The sequence below is a fragment of the Pituophis catenifer genome, unplaced genomic scaffold (assembly GCF_029215685.1).
Source record: "Pituophis catenifer annectens isolate HBS135680 unplaced genomic scaffold, rPitCat1.0.hap2 SCAF_2, whole genome shotgun sequence".
Classification (NCBI taxonomy): Eukaryota; Metazoa; Chordata; class Lepidosauria; order Squamata; family Colubridae; genus Pituophis; species Pituophis catenifer.
This window is the reverse complement of record NW_027256882.1, coordinates 137361887-137381227: the sequence shown is the minus strand read 5'-3', so window position 1 is coordinate 137381227 and position 19341 is coordinate 137361887. Positions and strand designations below refer to the sequence as shown.

At 37.5% G+C, this 19341-nt stretch overlaps 1 protein-coding gene across 1 annotated transcript in view; it reads left to right on the top strand.

Annotated features, from left to right (window-relative positions):
* Positions 1 to 19341, top strand: part of DNAH17 (dynein axonemal heavy chain 17) — a 135903-nt gene that overhangs the window by 7290 nt on the left and 109272 nt on the right. Inside the window, exons 7-18 of the mRNA XM_070937666.1 lie at positions 1112 to 1267; positions 2271 to 2357; positions 2601 to 2768; positions 3002 to 3118; positions 4707 to 4975; positions 5123 to 5318; positions 6101 to 6247; positions 8368 to 8476; positions 8809 to 8912; positions 9715 to 9855; positions 14317 to 14460; positions 16188 to 16370. Of these exons, the coding sequence (XP_070793767.1) occupies positions 1112 to 1267; positions 2271 to 2357; positions 2601 to 2768; positions 3002 to 3118; positions 4707 to 4975; positions 5123 to 5318; positions 6101 to 6247; positions 8368 to 8476; positions 8809 to 8912; positions 9715 to 9855; positions 14317 to 14460; positions 16188 to 16370 (1821 nt within the window). The remainder of the gene's footprint in view (positions 1 to 1111; positions 1268 to 2270; positions 2358 to 2600; positions 2769 to 3001; positions 3119 to 4706; positions 4976 to 5122; positions 5319 to 6100; positions 6248 to 8367; positions 8477 to 8808; positions 8913 to 9714; positions 9856 to 14316; positions 14461 to 16187; positions 16371 to 19341) is intronic.

Here is a 19341-nt window from a genome sequence, read left to right as displayed (position 1 = left end):
AGAAGCACTGTGAGAGAAGCATTCCAGATTATGTCTGAACATTTCATCCAGAGAAGAGAAGAGAATAGGTAGATCCAGGATGGGGAATCTTTACCCTGTCAACAGCTCTGGGCCTTCTCTCATAAACTCTGCTTTCTACTCTTTGCCATTGCTATTCCACAAGCAAATCTGAGACATTTCTTCTACCAGATAGTCCAGTTCCATGCTGAAATACCAACATAAACAAAGGAGACTTTCATCTGGTAACTATGATACTGAAACAATCCTTCAAGCATGACACCATGGTTAGAAAAGAAATATGAATAATTAATAAATTAGATAGGGATTAATAAATTAGGGTAAAAGTAAATGAAAGAGAAGACAAAAAAGGAATAGAAACCCAGATGACACTTGTGTAAATGGAAAAGGGGGAAGGAGGGGGGGGGGAAGGAAAAAAGTGTTACTATATAAATCTACATTTATGATGATATGTATGAAATCAGTAAAATTGAAAAAAATGAAAAGAAAGTATATATAAATAGAAAATCGGGGTTGCTCAGATACCACTTTCGAAAATATTGAATTGAAAATGAATACAACAATGAAGAGAGAATGGAAAGAGGAGTAGAGGGATAGATAGGCGGGGAGAAGAGTGGAAGGAGAGAGAGGAACAGAAGAAAAGGAAAAGGAGAGGAAGAAAGGGAGGGGAAATAAAAGTTGGAGAGAAGGTTAGAAAGGGAGGAAGAAGGGAGGAGTGGGCGAAAGGAAGGGGAAGGAGAGGAGGGGAAGGAGAGGAGGAAAGAAGAAAGTAAAAGAGGATAGAAGAAGAGAGGGAAGGGAAAGAAAGGAGAAGGAGAAGAAGGATTGCTGTAAAATACGGGAGAAGGAATGGTAGAAGCGCAACCCCGAGTATACTCAATTTTTTTAGGATGAAGAATGAACTAAAAGGGAATATGTATGATTAACAATGGATAAGAGACTGTACATTCAAGACATGTTTATGAGAAATTTTTTAAAAATTCAAAAAAAAAAAGCATGACACCATTGATTGCCAAGTGGTTAATGACATTTCAGTTACAATGTCTTGTTTTATAAGCCCTGTTCATCTTTGTTTGCCTCTCTTCCTGTTTAGACACGCAACTTTTTGAGTCCCGAGGAAGTGCTGAAAGGCTTGCAAGGCGAAATTGAGGAGGTTTTATCTGGAATCAAGGTGGCCATTGCAGTGATTGAGAAACTCTACAAGACCTATGACCTTTGCTCCACAGATATAATGCCTTCTTTTTTTAAGGTTAGCCACAACAGTAAGAGCAGCAAACTCTGATGAATCTTAGAGGGAATATTACTGTAAACTTCTCAGAGCATGGGAAAGAAGAGGGCGGTTTGCAAAGTATTAGTATCGCATAGGAAGTCCTTAGTTAATGACTATAATTGGCACTGGGAACTTTGTTGCTAAGCATTGTGCTCACAAAGTGAAAAAAATCACATGACTGTGTCAACATACAATGGCAGTCCTGGCAGTTCCAGTTGTTAAGCATTATGTCATATGACCATAATTTGTGACTTCCTGTGGCTTCCCCATTGTTTTTCTTCTCAAAAGCCAGGGGTGAAGGTCACAAATGACAATTATACACCAACAGAATGCTGCCAATATCGGAATTGTATGCCAATTGCCAAGTTCCCAAATTGTCATCATGCATCTTGGGGGGGACCCTGCAATAGCTGCAAATTCGAGGACCAGCCATAAATTTCCTCATTAACTTCAAGCAGTTGCTGAACAAGTGGTCATTAATGGAGGACTGTCTCTATACAGCATCTGCATGTACTTCCTTTGTCAGGAAATATATGCCCTAATGAATTTAGAGATAAATTGGCAAATGTATCCCGTTGCCAAGAATTCAGCCTTCACCAGCTACTTACAATCAAAAAGCAAGATTCTCACAAAAACTTTAACCGGATTAATTCATAGAAAGAAGGTATTAGGATATGGGACAGTTAAATTGCTGAAACACATATATAGAGGCAACATATATTCATCTACCATGATTGGATCATCTTTCTATCACCCATGTGCATACCTTGGAAAGAAAGAGCAGTCACACAAATCACATTATTTCATTAAAGGTGCCTCCCAGTAACATAGATTGGAAAGAATTTAAGAAGCCAAGTTCTGGAAACATTTCCTACCTCTTTTTTTTTTTTTTTTTTTTTTTTTTGAGACCTGATATTGAGTATTGCAGCAAGATGGATGATAAATGAATTTAATAAATAAAATATTTTTATTTATGTTTCAGGATAAAGAACCTCAGTACTGGGAATTTCCTTCTACTCTTGTCTTTACAAGAATGAATTTATTTTTTCACAGATTGAAGACCATTGAGGTAGGAATTAAGTAGCTGCTATAAAATAGGAAAGGACTGCAATAATAATTGGCATATAATGATATATTCTTATAGAAAAAGCAGATTATTTCTATAATGTATCAGTAGTTATAAAAATCTAAGCTTTTAAGTCCTACTCCATTTTTTTAAATTCTGAAATTAGAGAAAATTGTTTTGTGAACAATAGCACTTTTAAAAATATTTTTTTTTTAAAAAAAATAATGTAGTTATTGTCTTTTTAAGGAACTTTACATGACTGCAATTGAATTTCTGAAATTGGAGAAAATTGAACTGGGAGGTGTGAGAGGCAACATCCTAGGGAGTTTGGTGTTCCAAATTTACGAAGAGGTTCTTGAACATGTGAAAGTTTTTGCAGAATGCAAATATGATCCATTAGATCCAGCAGATGAGGTTGGTCCTTTTATGACAGAAAACAGATGTAGTAATAAAACTGATTAATTATTCACTTGGTATAGCCTAGGAAATCCTGGTGTTTATAATTGTTAGAGCAACAAATTCATTTTTGGTAATATAAATTGGCCCAAATGTTTCTCTGATTGGGAGTGAAAATTAATAACTTCTGCAAATCCACATATATAGATATTGCCTGATTTAATTTAGTCTATTACTTTTGTTATTTAAAGCAATTTGATGGAGATTATGCACAATTTGAGATCAAAATCCAGGATTTGGATAGGCGATTGGGCACCATTTTCTATCAAGGATTTATTGATTGTTCCAGTTTTGAATCAGCTGTCAAGGTACCCATATTCTTGTGAAGCTTTACCTATTTCTTATCTAACACCCTGGTAGTAGGTGTGAGTTGCGGTTGCACAGTGGTTAGAATGCAGTACTGCAGGCTACTTCTGCTGCCTGCCAGCTGCCTGCAATTTGGCAGATAGAATCTCACCAGGCTCAAGGTTGATTCAGCCTTCCATCCTTCTGAGGTTAGTAAAATAATTTTGGCTATTAAGCAAATATGTTAGGCTGAAAAGTCACTACCAGAATTTTTTTGTTATTGGCTACCATAGACTAACATGGTCTTCATCTTACAATATCTGCAACTGGAAACACCAGATTTCTTTCACATAGAATCATGAATTTTATGGATTTTATTAACAGTCCAGATCAAGATCCTGTGACCAAGAAATGGGTAAATGAAATCTCACTGCTTTCAATTATATCCTAATTATAATTAGGATTTTAAAAGATTTATCAGAAGTTAATACAGATTTGAAATGTATGTAAACTTGTTCATAGTATATTCCATTCCATTACTATCATCATCAGTAAAATACAGTTTCAAGAAATGGGCTGTTCTTTTGTTACATTTAAAATTTCTCTTGTCTGATAAGCAGTTTGAAAAATACTGATGTAAGGGTATCGTTTTGACGAAAACAGTGAAAAATGATATAGTGTTTACATGGACAAAAATATCAATTCACCCATACTTCTATGAGCATTTTTATCCCCATTATATTGGTAGACAACAAAAGAAACAACAAGTTGTTGCAAAAAGAGTTAGTACTTGGAGTAGAGACAAATTTTGTAAGATGATGCTGAACCTTTTTGGGGTTTTTTGAAAAAGGAATTGCCTGGCTGAGCTCTGATTGTTTTTATGATAGCTACAAAATTTTAGAATTGCTAAAACCATAAGATAGCAATAAAGCATTATTACCATGAATGGGGGAAATATATTTGAAAGAACAAACAGTTTGATTCATGCTGCACAAATCATATGTTGTGTCCCAGTTTCTTTGTGTAGGAAATAGATTCCTAAAGGCCAAACAGCGCAAGGAAAGAGACAGATAGTAGCTTTCACTCTGAATATAGCACAATGGAGGCATTGTTATTTGTGCTGTTGCATTCCTTGCATCCTTTCCATGGTTACCTTGGTTCACACTTTCTTGTATGTCTTCAATAACTTGCAAATCCTATTACAACACAAAAGAAGACAGTGGAACCAATATTATTTTGTGCAGGCATTTGTTATCTGAAAGATTCCAATCCTATTTATCCATTTACCATGCAGGTTAGTGCCATTAATATCATCAGTGCTTACTTCTTAATACTCACACATAAGTTTGCATGGTAATTCTCTTAAGTACTGTTGTTCATCTCAGCAATTTTATTGGCACTGTTAATATGGATCTGAACATACTTAATACTAGTCACAGAATGGTGTCATTGGGGATGAAGTAGCATACTAAGAAGTATGGCTAGGAATAACTTCTTAAAGAACCTCAAAAAGTTTCTGCAGATGTATATTGAAAGATAAGGGACACATTCCCTATGTGTATATATGTACATAAAACACACACACTTATTCATACTATTTTTCTTCTCCAGCAAATCCATATGTTTTCATCTCTGTTGGAACGACCATTGATCAAAGCAGATGCTGCTCCCCACTACACTACACTTTTGGAGATGTTTGATGTTGAATTGGACAATGCAAAGATTTTGTATGATGCCCAGATAGAGGCTACTCAAACTGGAGATCATGTGCCTCCCATTAGCAAAAATATGCCACCTGTTGCTGGGCAACTGAAATGGGCTTTAGAACTCCAGGAACGATTGCAGATCCCAAGGAAAGAGTTGCATAGCATTGATCATCCGTAAGTAACTATCTGTCATTACCGACTGTCCAGTCTTTAGTAATATTTTCCCTGGAGTAGAATTACAAGCTATTAGCTTTGTTCAAGCTAATGTTAATTAAATTCTATTTCCCTTCTGGAACTGAGGGATTTCTTTCCTCTTTGCAGGGTAATGGTCAGTTCTGAAGCCAAACTGATATACGGAAAATATGATGAAATGATACGTTTGCTGAAAGGTTACCGTGAAAGAATTTATGCAGAGTGGATTGCCAGAGTTGATAGAGACTGCCAGTTTAATCTAGAGCAACCATTGATCCAAAGAGATCCAGAAACAAGACTTATTAGTGTCAACTTCAGCAAAGAGGTTGGTAAAGAAAGCAGAAACATGTTAGTGTCATTTCAGTTCAATGGTCAGTTTGACTTCAAGTTTTTAGCCTTCTCCAAAATGGCAGACTATAGATATATAGGACTACAGTTCCCCTGATTCTCAATCAGCACTCACTCTTCTGTCTGGGAATGATGGGCATGATCCAACATCTCTGTATGATGCTTCTTTAGTATGCAATGACTGATCTTAGTAGAATCTTTCCCAAAATGATAGTCTGTTATATAGCAGAAAGAATAACCTTACAGGATTTTGAAATTAATTCTGTTTAAATGACATAGATTAGATTGCTTATGAGCTTTCAAGCTTTACAGGACCTTGATTGTACTGGTACATCAGATGATATGTTATTTATTTGATTCCTGAATATCCAAATTCTTTTGCTACTCAGTAAAACCTGTAAGAGTTCCTTATACAGGCTGAAACCTTGGGATGAGAGGAGATGGGCCTTAGCTACTATTATCCCCTATTTTGGATCCTTAGAGCTGTTCTTTGCATTGAAAGGGAAGTTTCCTCAGCAACATGAATAGCAATCAGACTTAAATATTAGCTACACACAGCTTTATGTGGAAATGGATTTGAACATATTTGAACATTATAGAAATGGATAAAACTAGATTGGTTCATCCCTCTTCATTTACATGCTACCTGTTGTATTACAAGCATATCCAGCCAAAAGCCCATCACATTTTTAGTTCAATTTTGTTTTCTACTGTATATTTGCAAAAACACTTATTTCTCACGGCTGCATTCCTATACAGCTCGTAGCTGTTCTCCGTGAAGTCAAGTACCTGAACTTTCAGCAACAAAAAGAAATTCCAGACAGTGCTGGCACCCTCTTCTCTCAGAGTGCAATTTTCCAGAAGCTTGTGGACAATTTAGATCTAATTGTTGGCTGGTACAATAAGGTATTTATTTATGAACTGCCTGATTATAAATCACACTCGTTCACTAGAAATAGAGGTCAGTATGGCTAACAATAAAATGGAGATAAAATAAAGTTGGAACTAAAGCATTAAGATTCATAAAGATTCAAAGAAAAGGGCATCAGTAAGACATTAATTATATCACACACATCAATCTTTTTTCAACATCTTGTTAATTTAAGGTCAAATAGCTTGTCTTAATCAAAATGTGGTTGCCCATCAGTGGACTGGGAATGATATATCTTCCCTAGCAGCTCATTCTTGATTTAGTAACCATTGAGAAAGCCCCCTCTATGGATGAGAGGTTCATGAAAAGATCCCAAGGATCTTAGAAACTAGGCAAACTCTGTTGTCTTTCAGATAGGCCTCAAGACAATTAATAGTTCATCAACAGTCTTTGAGTTGTGTCTGGAATCTACTAGAAATCATTCAAATCCATCTTTCTGAGTTCAACCAATTTCATTAGTTGCTAATCTGTAGAAGCTGTGAGTCACAGTAAATGATGGTCTGAATAATGATTCATTCCTTAGGTAATGATCAGTCCATCACAACAGAATTATTAAGCCTAACTTTTATGCCACCAAGCACAGAAAACTGGAATCAAGTATACTTTGATTGATAAATAGTACCAGATGCTAATTTGGACATCATCCTGGACCCCATCTTACACAGTAGTTTCAGATAGTCAGAGCAAATGGTAAATCTACCAAAAAAAGCAAGCCTAGGGAACTTTGGTACATTTCTCAGGCTACACATTCAGATGGTTGGGAAGGGAGGCTGAAAATAGAATCTGTCCCAAACACACACAGAATGATGGAAAAGATCACAACAGATGATTGGAAATCTGCCTCCCATCAGGCTAAGCTTGAAGTAATTATTTCTTCGAATGTTACCCAACCTGTCTCTGTGATGCAGAGTCATTCCGAAACCAGACCTGAGTGGCTATTTTTCAATGCCTGACTTGGCATTCAGCAATAAAAAACTCAGAGTACTTTATCTAGGCTTTCAGAACTAGAAGATGGTCGGAGTAATCAAATCCTGTCGCAACTGTCTCCCAGTGTCATATTTTCTTCTTGCTTTTTGTTATAATCTTAACAGCTTCCCATTTTCTTCCTCTGATCCCTTTTAAGACAAATCCCTCCCTCCCTTAACTCCATTAGATTATAAAGAAGCATAACACATCTTTCTTTGTTAGGTAAATGAGGAACAATTTCATGTATCCATCCATTCATTATGTGAATAAATTGGAAGGTATTATAAGAAAGCAGCAGCCTGGGTTTTTTTTCACAATTCAGCCCTGCAAATAAAAACTTGTACTGCATATAAGCAATAGCAGTTAGACTTATATACCGCTTCACAGTGCTTTACAGCCCTCTCTAAGCAATTTACAGAGTCAGCATATTGCCCCCAACAACCTGGGTCCTCATTTTTCTGACCTCAGAAGGATAGAAGGCTGAGTCAACCTTGAACCAGTCAGGATCAAACTGCCTAACTGCAGGCAGCTAGCAGTCACCAGATGTAGCCTGCAGTACTGGATTCTAACCAGTGCGCCACCACGGCTCTTATAATATTATATATACATACTTAAAATTTATACCTATCTATCTATCTATCTATCTATCTATCTATCTATCTATCTATCTATCTATATCTGCCTTCTTAAGTTATTGCGGGTGTGTATATGCAAAAAATTAAAATCTCGGGTGTTTTCCCACGTCATGTTAATATGATGCAGGAAAACACCCGAGATTTTAATTTTATGTATATATAATGTATGTATGTATATATATATAGTGTGTGTGTGTGTGTGTGTGTGTGTGTGTGTGTGTGTATTTACACACACACACACACATACACACACACACACAAACACACACACACACTGTGTTTCCCTGAAAATAAGACCTTGTCTAATATTTTTTTTTGAACCCTGAAATAAGCACTTGGCCTTATTGCCATGGGCTCAAAAGCTTCACAGGTTTTCTTGAACTTACTGAATGTTTACAATAAGGACTAAAACAAAATATGCCACTATCAAGACAATACCATATATCTACAAAATGAGCTAAGAATGCATCCTGAAATAAACTGCCTATTTTTAGATCAAGAGAACAATTTTACCAGTAGAACTTCCTCTGGTTGAAACTGAGTTGGAAGAAATTGATGTTGGCCTAGAGAAAGCTGAGACCAATCTGTTTTGGAGTAATGAAGGTACATTTATCTATTACAAGCTGGGATCTGCCTTGAAACTATTTCCAAACTGCGGGGGGGGGGGAGGACTGTGCCTCCAAATATCAGTTGCAGGAAGCAATGGCAGGAGAGGAATATTAGTGTGTCTCTTTCTAGCAAGGACAATCAGAGACATCCAATTTGCTTAGAAGAGCCAGCAGTGCCATTCTTATGTTCTTATGGCCTTTTGTTTCTAGTGCCATGATATCAAGTACTGGTCTATTTCGGCAATAAAAGTGTGGGAACTAGATATTAAATCCATGGGAAATGATAGACTAGCTACTAACTAAGTTTCCCTTCTATTAACCATCCAGATGTTATGGATTATATTCAAGAGATGCGAAATGTTTTGTATGATTTAGAGACAAGAATTCAAAAAACCAAATTAAATGTGGAGAATATCGGACAGCTTATGCAAGTGAGTAAAGCATTGCTACCAGACACTTAAAAAAGGGAGGTTCTTTGATTTTAATTTTGTTCTGCTACAGTTTTATTTGTGATAACTGCTGTGCAAGAATTTCTTATCCTGTTTCTTAAAAAGGAGGCTCCTTGATTTTTAGTTTTAAGAAAATAGAATGACAGAATAACAGAGTTGGAAGGTGCCTTGGAAGTCTTCTAGTCCAACCTCCTGTACCATTTCAGACAAGTGGCTGCCCAGTCTCTTCTTAAAAGCCTCCAGTGATGGAGCACTCACAAGTTTTGAAGACAAGCTGTTTCATTGGTTAATTGTTCTCACTACTGGGAAATTTCTCCTTAGTTCTAGGTTGCTTCTCTCTTTGATTAGTTTATATCAATTGTTTCTTGTCTTGCCTTCTGGTACTTTACAAAAAAGTTGACCCCCTCTTCTTTATGGCAGCCCCTCAAATATTGAGGAACACTGCTATCAAATCACCCCTAGCCCTTTTTACTAGACTAGATAAACCCAATTCTTACAACCTTTCTTCATGTTTTAACCTCCAGCTTCCTAATCATCTTTGTTGTTCTACTCTGCACTCTTTCCAGAGTCTCTCTTTTTTTAATAATATGGTGACCGCTTTATAAAGTGTTAGTAAGACCACACTTAGAATATGGTCTTACTAAGGCTTTATAAAGTGGTACTAATACTTTATGTGATCTTGATTCTATCCCTCTGTTAATGCAACCCAGGATTGCATTGGCTACGGATTTATTTGTGACAACTGCTCTAAAGGAGTTTCGTCTTATCCTGTTTTTTCTTACAGGAATGGTCAGCTAGTCCTTTGTTTGAAAGGAAAGACAACAAAGAGACAGCCCTTCTTGATCTAGATGGAAGACAAACAAATATAAACAAACGCTATGCAGCAATCAAAGATGCGGGGCAGAAGATCCAGAGTATGGTGGAGGTATGAAGGAGTGAGAGAAAGATAGTTTTCATAGTAATGTGGACCATTTGTTGAATATTATGTTTGTCAACCACACTAGTTTTTATACATCTTCAGGAACATAGGAAATAGTTTTATCATATCACATTATGACTTCATCTCTTTCAGTGTTGTCCATAGTATTGCCTACACTGGTTATGGTAATCTTTATGAACCTTACTTAGATACCGCACGGATTAAATCTGAGATTTTTTTGCATGTAAAGTATGTGCATTATTCTTGAACTTCAGCCCTTCCTTTGCACCCTATGTGGCTACAATCACATACTTTATATAATACGAATGTTTATTTTTGAAACTATATTATTACTGGCTACTTTTGGAGGTCTTTGTTCAGTGGAGGATGTTAGCCTGAGATATGTGTACTCCTTGTAATGTGTGAAGTACCAAACTAAGATACTTTGGAGGTAGGAAACCACAATATTTGTTTTAAGTCATTGATTTAGAGCATTTATAGTCTTCATTTTGAAGATTCGTAAGGCAATTTACAAAATGATTTTAAAATACTCAAGTAGCTGTAAAGAGTGCTTAAACAATAAAACTGCTCCAGACTATTGAATAACTGTTATTTTGCTAATTGAACCGCAAAGTAAACCCTTGAATAACATTGAGTTCACATTCACAGGAGGTTCAAGTAAAAAGGTACAGTAAAAAGATTTTAATTTGTTTTTTTAAATATGTAACCTCTCTCAGCCAAATAATTTTTGTTCAGCCTCACATTTCCACCAGTCAAATCTGTAACCTTCCATATAAATACTTGTATTCATGAATGAAAGGAACATGATAAGCATCAAACAGTATCATTTATTTATTTATTTATTTATGGGCCATTAAGTTTCATTAATGGCATCAGAGACATAATATTTTCTGGGTTTTCTGTAAGTGGGCCTTTGAGAAAATACGTATTTTAGCCTCTGCTGTCCATGTAGTGAATGCCACTAACAACTGGCGTTCAGCTGTTATTTGCATTCTAGCTCTGTTCCTGAAGTGACATTGTAAAAGTGATTGTAGTACAAGGGAAGTTCATAATATAGAATTGGAATTTCTCTTTTCTTGATCATATTCTTTCTGCTCACATGAAGCCAGACCAGAGCCATGTTACTCAAAGCAAATCCTTAAATTTCCACTGCAGATAAGGTGGCTTCTTCTGTATGAGCAGGAAAGAAAACATTGATTTGTATTAAATGTTCATAACTTAATATATATGTACAAATAAGAAACTGCTACAAGTAAAAATTTAAATATACATTTTTATAGCCTATAAACCATATATATCCTAGAGCAGGGATGTCAAACTCAAGGCATGCAGGCTGAATGTGGCTCGCGGGGTGGTTAGATCTGGCCTATGGGGCTGACCTGGAAACAGCGAAGTACCCGCCCATGGTACCTCTGCCAGCGAAAACGGAAATCGGGAGGGCCGCTGGCTCTGTTTTTGCTGGCAGAGGGTTGCAGGAAGCTGGCACAGCCAAAAACAGAGCTCAGAAGCCCGTTTTCGCTGGCAGAGCACTCGGGCCACCAAAGGCGCCCCCAACACATGCGACATTGAGCTGGCCATGGCCATCCTGGCCTCCCGAGGTCAAATACAACCCTAATGTGGCTCCCAATGAATTCGAGTTTGACACCCCTGTCCTAGAGACACCCAATTTGAACAGGCCTGCAAAACAAAGTTCTATTCTCTGGCTTTTATTCTTTAACAAAAATTGGAACTCCTGCTTTATCTTGTCCATTTTTCTTTTCTTTTGTTAGAGGTTTAAAAAGCTAAAAAAAACCAACAACCAGGCATTTTCAATCTTCTCATCGTATTTTGCTTTGTGACCCTCATGCCTCATCCCTTCCCTGTATAATGGCAGAACTGCCTAAACATTCTTTTTGTTGTACCAATCATTATTTTTTAATTCAATCCAAGTTCGTGTAACATCCATTCAGTCTTAACATTGCTCTTCTTGATTTACCACGCTAATTTTAAATTTCTATTTTCACTGCATTCAGCTTACTTTCTCCTGACATCCCAACTCTTCCCTATAGGAAAGCAGACAGGAATACAGTTGTTTATACAGCTGTTTTTGTTTCTTTGGACAAGCATTCTTTGCAATTGTTCACATATTATGCACTACCCATTGCCAGACATAGATGCTATATTTTGTATAAACTGCATAGTCATTCCACAAGAAAATCATTTTTATATTTTAATATTCTTGCAGTTACCCTGTCTACACCGCCAGCCAGGCAATTTTTCAATGTTCTTGCAGCATGTATTATTTCCTTTTTATTCATTTTTTCTTCTTCTAGCGCTTATAAAATTCATTTCAAGCCTACTTTTCAACTTATTACTATTATTCCCATGTGAATGTTTAAAATATTCCTTTTCCCTCACTTATTAGCATCCTGAATCATTTCCTCCCTTCATTTTTAATTCCATCCATTTTGCTGCAAGCTCCATTTTTGCCCCTCTTGGCCTACTTCAAAAATAGTTCTTGTTTTCCATCAAAACTGCTATTTTTTTGCTGCATCTTTTATTTTTTTAAACATTCTCCACTTTACTTGATATAATTCTTTGCCCCTTTTTCTCTCCGAACACATTATACAATGTCTTTCTCTCATTCTCATTTATTTATTTTTTTGCAGCCATCATCCCTATGCATGGAGATTTTCACTTTATCATACTTATGAGACCGCCTTCTGCCGCCAGTAGCCTCCCACTGACCAGTACGCTCCCACAGAGAGGGGCTCCTCAGGGTGCCGTTGGCCAAACAATGTCGGCTGGCGGCCCTCAGGGGGAGAGCCTTCTCTGTGGGGGCACCTACCTCTGAAACGAGTTGCCCCCGGAGATACAGCAGATCCCGGATCTGCGCACTTTCCGCCGTGCCTTAAAGACATTTTTGTTTCATCAAGCCAGGCTGACCTGACCAAACTTTTTAAATCGTTTTAATTTTAAATTGTTAAATTATGAGTTTTAATATGGGGGTGTTTTAACTGTGGGCCAAATTAATTTAATTGGATTTTAATATTGTTTTAATTTTTGTATTCTCTGTATTTTATCTGCTGGCTGTTCACCATCCCGAATCCTTTGGGAGAAGGGCGGTATACAAATATAATAAACGTAACTTAACATAACACATAACATCATTCCAGCGGGCCTCTTTTTTCAAACTGCTGTGGGATCTCCTTTTCTTCCACAAAGCTTCCCCTTTTCTGTGCCCATTCATTCTGCTTGGAGATTTGTCTACTAATATCTTCTCATCCTTTCTCTTTCTGCAGCCATTTGAATGTCAGTACTTTCTCTCCTTTCTTTTTCTTCCTGGATCATTTTTGTCCAAGATCCACAATTGACATCACCAAAGAGATAGAGGGAGGAGGGGAGAGAGATTTCACACATTTAACCCTTTATCTCCTTTTATTCTTCATTAATACTCTCAATTTTTTCATCATAAGCAATAAAATTGGCCACACCAGTGCCACTTGCTGCACTTTTTTTAGCATATTTTGGTCAGTCTGTCAGAAATGCAACGAAGGCCTGGTTTTATCCCAAGCATGCTCATATTATGGTATCTACTTCAGATTTCTATTCTAGAAATTGTCTTGCAAATCAATGTACAGCTGACAGCATTTCCCCAACTCCTCCTCGGTTAAAAAAAACAGACAATGCTCTGAGAGGAGCATGTGCTAGTTTAAAAGCAGGAATGTTGCAGAAGGAGTTCCTGTTTGGGAGGGAAGGAACAATGCCCCAAATGCACTACATAGTAAATAATTTGTTATACAGGTAGTCTTCGATTTACGATCACAATTAAGTCCAAAATTTCTGTTGTTAAGAAATTTTACAACCATTTGTAACCATTTTACAACCTTTCTTGCCACAGTTGTTAAGTGAATCATTGTAGTTAATAAGTTAGTAACTCAGTTGTAAGTGAATCTGGCTTCCCCATTGACTTTCTTGTCAGAAGTCACAAAAAATGATCACATGACTTTGAGACATAACAATGGTCATAAATATGAACCAGTTGCCAAGCATTTGAATTTTGATCACATGATGATGGAAATGCTGGAAAGGTTGTAACTGTGAAAAACAGTCATAAGTAATTTTTTTTCAATGCTGTTGTAACTTTGAATGGTCACTAAATGAACTGTTGTAAGTCAAGGACTACCTCTATTTATTCAGTGTTATGCCATCATTGTGGATGCAGAGCTACATGTGATGTGATATGCTTAAAGTGAGCATATTTTTAATATCTTAATTCTCTTCCATAGTTTCTCTTTACTGAATACATATCGGAAATGATATCATGCGCGTATGGGTAAATTCTAGTTAGCAAAGTATTGCTGAATGGCTCTTTTTATGACCATTAAAGCAATTACCATTGACAGAAAGGATCTGATTAAACCTGATTCACTGCTTCTCTGAAATATTTTTTTTTCCTATCTCCAGGAAAATGCAGACTTGTTCAAGGCTGACAAGACATCTGTAATATGGTCTCGTTATGTAGAATACATAGACGAAATAATCTTAGATGGTTACTTTAAGTTTATACGCAAATCACTGCAGTTTCTACTCAGCAACATGGCAGCCGATGTAAGTAAATGAAGTTTCAGAAGTATTTTTTCCCCTTTAGTACTACCTTTGAAACACAAAGATATTAATGAGAGCAATCTTGCATACTAATTTGAAGATGTTTGCATCAAAACTCAATAAATGAAAACTCTGTGTTCAGAGAGGCTTTTTTAGTATAGGTACTCCTCGACTTACGACCACAAAAATAGCCCATAATTTATGTGGCTGAGACATTTGTTAAGGGAATTTTGCCACATTTTACGACTTTTCCTGCTATAGTTGTTAAGTGAATCACTACAATTGTTAAGTGAGTGACACGGTTGTTAAATGAACCTGGCTTCCCCATTGATTTTACTCGTCAGAAGGTCACAAAAAGTGATCATATTAGCCTGGGACACTGCAACTGTCATAAATATGAATGAGCTGCCAAGCATCTGAATTTTGATCATGTGACCACGGGAATGCTGCAATGGTCATAAGTGTGAAAAACGGTCACTTTTTTCAGTGCCGTTGTAACTTTGAACAGTCACTAAATGAACTGTGGTAAGTCGAGGACTACCTGTAAGAGTAATTAAGCAAGATGTGTTAGTGCCAGTGGTGGGCTGCTCCGGTTCTGTCCGGTTCTTTAGAACCAGTAGTAAAAGTGGCGGGAGGCTCCGCCCACCCACCCAGATGTCATAATTGACGATCTGCGCATGTGTAGAAGAGCGCACGCATGCTCCCATTGCAAACCAGTAATAAAGGTAAGTAGAACCCACCCCTGGTTAGCGCCCACATATTTTGTAATGAGCCAACAGAGCAATCCAAACCTTTTCAGATGGTATTCTCTCAAGTTTTACATGGGTTCAGAAGTGTTTTCTAAGAGCCGAGGTGGCGCAGTGGTTAGAGTGCAGTACTGCAGATACTTCGGCTGACTGCTAGTTCAGCAGATCAGCGGATCAAATCTCACTGGCTCAAGGTTGACTCAGCCTTCCATCCTTCCGAGGTGGGTAAAATGAGGACCCAGATTGTTGGGCAATATGCTATTTAGTATACTGTCTTTCGTGTAAGCCACCCAGAGTCCTCGGAGAGAGGGCGGCATAGAAATATGACTAATAAATAAAATAAATAATAAATAAAATTTTATTCCCAACTTTTAAGAGATGTGCTATTGAGTGTGCACGTGCGCGCACACATGCTCACACACAATTGCTGTCTAATAGTCCTCAAAATGGCACACTGATACAAAAGCAATTTTGGATTTACTGGGTTCAAAACTCCTCTTCTAGCCTACAATTCTTATCGACTCCAGGCAGATTGCATGCATATTCCCCTCCTACTGAAACCTATGGGAATGATTCTTTTGAAAATTGGGGAGGTGGGGAGAGCAAATACTACATGTCCTGCTGCTCCCCCCTACTGCTCTTCCCTCATTTTACAATTGTTCTGCAGTTTATTATTACCAGTCTCAAACAAACTGAATAACAGAAATCAGAATGATTCAAAATACAAATAAAGAAAAGAAATAATTTCCTTTTGGATCCATAAACATACTGGCTTCTTTATGTACCTGCTGATTAAATTGTCAGATACTTAAAAATGATTTAATACCATTTCAGTGAAAGCAAGTCTGCTTTATACATTGAAAATAGGACTATAACAATAATGATAGGATCAAGAGTCCAGTGAGCTTGTAGAAAAGGGGAAAAAAGTTTTTTGAACATGAGACTCAAAACTGGGAAATGAAAACTGCATCGATGTGCTTTCAGGCCAATGTTGCCCCATTATTTGAAGTACGGATGGAATTGTATAAAGATGATTTAAGGTATCGTCCATCGCTGGAAGCGGGAGCAGAACATGGTTTTTTGGAAATGGTAGAAAACTTAATGAATGATATCTATGATACAGCAAAACTTATACCGCGACTGGCAAAAGGGAAGCTCAGCTATAAGGTTAGTCCAAGTCTATGGATCTTTTTTTCACCTGAATAAATCTAGAACAACAGATAACCAGTCAGGCAAGAGTTGATTACTGTTTTGGTTCAAAATGCCTTGAGGCCGGCATCAAAATAGGTCTACTTGGCTTTACACAAAGTACTGATTGTTTGTGATGGGGCAAAGGAAGAGCAGTGTTTATATTTTAAAGAACAATTAAATGTGGCCCACAATTTCTCCATACCTATTTTGAGGACAGAACCATGCAGTGATGTATCTTGGGTTGAAAATGAAAATTGTAGTCCATGACTCTACAATGTCTCTTTAGGCAATCTCTAATTGAGCACCCAAGGAACAGCAATTACCAGTAATGGGCACAACAGCAAATAATGGGCACAACAGCAGATAATGGGTACAACAGCAATTAATGGGCACAACAGTAAGCAGGCACAACAAGAGTTCTCAAATCATGAGCATGGTAAATTGGTATTAATAGGCTGGTGCTGCTCATTATGACATCCTTCTGTTCCTTTTTTTTTTTTAATTAAAGGAGGGTTGAGTCACTAGGACAGCTCACTAGCCATCATCGTGATGTACAGTACAAATACATATATTTTAATAGAATTAGTTATGATAGGATTTTAATTTTTGCAAAGACATCTGTAACAATTTAGGATGATGTCAAAGGGGCAGCATGCATGATATCATCACACAAAAGCCATAATTACATGCTTACATCACAATAATGATGGAAGTATGTAAAATTATTAACTCTTCCTTTGCCGCTCTGCAGAGTGCAGATGCCTCCAAGGTTGTTGCCAGGAATGGTTTGGAGTATCTGCTATATCTGCTCCTGGTTTGGCCATGTTTTCACATTCATAACATTGGAATTACTGCATCCTGGTTGACATTAGTTTCCAAACTTCAAATGTGATGGGAAAAAAAATTCCCATCTGCCTGCAAGTCAGTTTCCAAGTATAATTCAAGGTCTGAATATTAGCTTTAACTCCTTAAGGCAGAGGTATCCAACCCCCAGGCTGCAGCCTTTTACTGGGCCGTGGCCCTTGAGCCATTTGGAACTGCAAGTGGCAGCAAGTGTGCGGGCACGCATCCCCACTTGCGTGAGCAGCAAGCAAGCACGGGGAGCACGGTCTATTTGCACAAGCAGTGGTGCATGTGATCGCTGCTTGCGCAAATGGAGTTGCACACATACGCACATGCTTGCAGGCCAATCGTGCGGGACCATCCCCTCTCCCCCCCTCCCCACCAGTCTGCAAAGCCAGAAAGTTTGGGGAACTCTTCTCTAATAAGTTTTGGAACAGGATCCTGGAGTACTGTATCCTGTTCTCTATAATAAGCCTGCCAAACTGTTAAACTCTCAGGTGATGGCCTTGTTACTAAGAGTTATAGACCATTTAACAGTGACTGACAGAGATGATCAGATCTGATGTATCATTTTACTACCCAACATACATGTAACTTCTAAATTGCTGAGAGTCTAAGGAGATTGAGACAGTATATACATTCCCTAAAAAAATAATAAATGTTGGTGCATTATTCTCCTTTATTTCACTAAGGTACATTGAGAACATCTTCCATAATATATCATATTATGGAATCATATTGTCACATCATGCCATAATATTCATAAAAAAGAAAAAGTCTCAATATTTTCTAATTCAAGTGAATACCTCTAGTATACTAACTGCAGTAATTCACTTAGCACCTGTGGCAATAATGGTCGTGAAACGGGGCAAAACTCAGTTAACAAATGTCTCACTTAGCAACAGAAATGTTGGGCTCAATTGTAAATCGAGGACTACCTGTACTATTTTTAGGAAAACATCAAGTTTAAAAAGAAACCAGCATGGCTGCATAAAGAACTCTCTGACAAACTGAAAGACAAAAAGGACAAGTATAAAAAGTAGAAAGAGGGGCATATAACTAAGGCAGAATATCAGCAAATAGCCCGAGCCTGCAAAAATGAAGCGAGGAAAGCTAAGGCTCACAATGAACAAAGACTTGTGACAAAAGTAAAAAATAACAAAAAAAGCTTCTTCCAACACGTTAAAAACAAGAAAAAAGTCAAGGAAACAATTGGTCCATTGCTGGGAGAAAGTGGCAAGCAACAGGGAGAAAGCAGAACTACTTAACTCGTTTTTTGCATCTGTCTTTACACAAAGACAGAAAAAACAGTCCAACCTTCAAAAACAGCACCACAAAAAACAGATTAGGAACACAAGTTAAAATAGGGAAGAAAATGGTAAGTGAGCACCTGTCTACCCTAGATGAGTTCAAATCACCAGGACCAGATGGATTACACCCCAAGGTTCTGAATGAACTGGCAGATGAGATCTCAGAACCACTGGACTATATCTTTCAAAGATCCTGGAGCACCAGGGAACTGCCAGAGGACTGGAAAAGAGCTGATGTAGTTCCCATTTTCAAAAAAAGGAAAAAAAAAATAGATCCAGGAAACTACAGACCTATCAGCCTGACCTCAATACCAGGGAAGATTCTGGAAAAGATAATCAAGCAACGAATCAGCGAACACCTAGAAGCAAATAAAGTAATAACCAAAAGCCAACATGGGTTTGTCAAAAACAGATCATGCCAGACTAATCTTATTGCATTCTTTGACAAAGTGTCAAAATTAGTGGACCAGAAGAATGCTGTCGATATAATTTACTTGGACCTCAGTAAGACATTTGACAAAGTAGACCATAACCTACTACTAGATAAAGTAGAAAAAAGTGGGTTAGACAGCATCACCGCCAGATGGATTTGTAACTGGCTGACCAACCACACTCAACGTGTAGTCCTCAATGGAACTGTGTCTACACAGAGGGAAACATGCAGTGGAGTACCCCAAGGCTCTGTTTTAGGCCCAGTACTCTTCTATATCTTCATCAATGATTTGGACAAGCGGATAGATGGGGAACTCATCAAATTTGCAGATGGCACCAACCTGGCAGGAATAGCCAACACT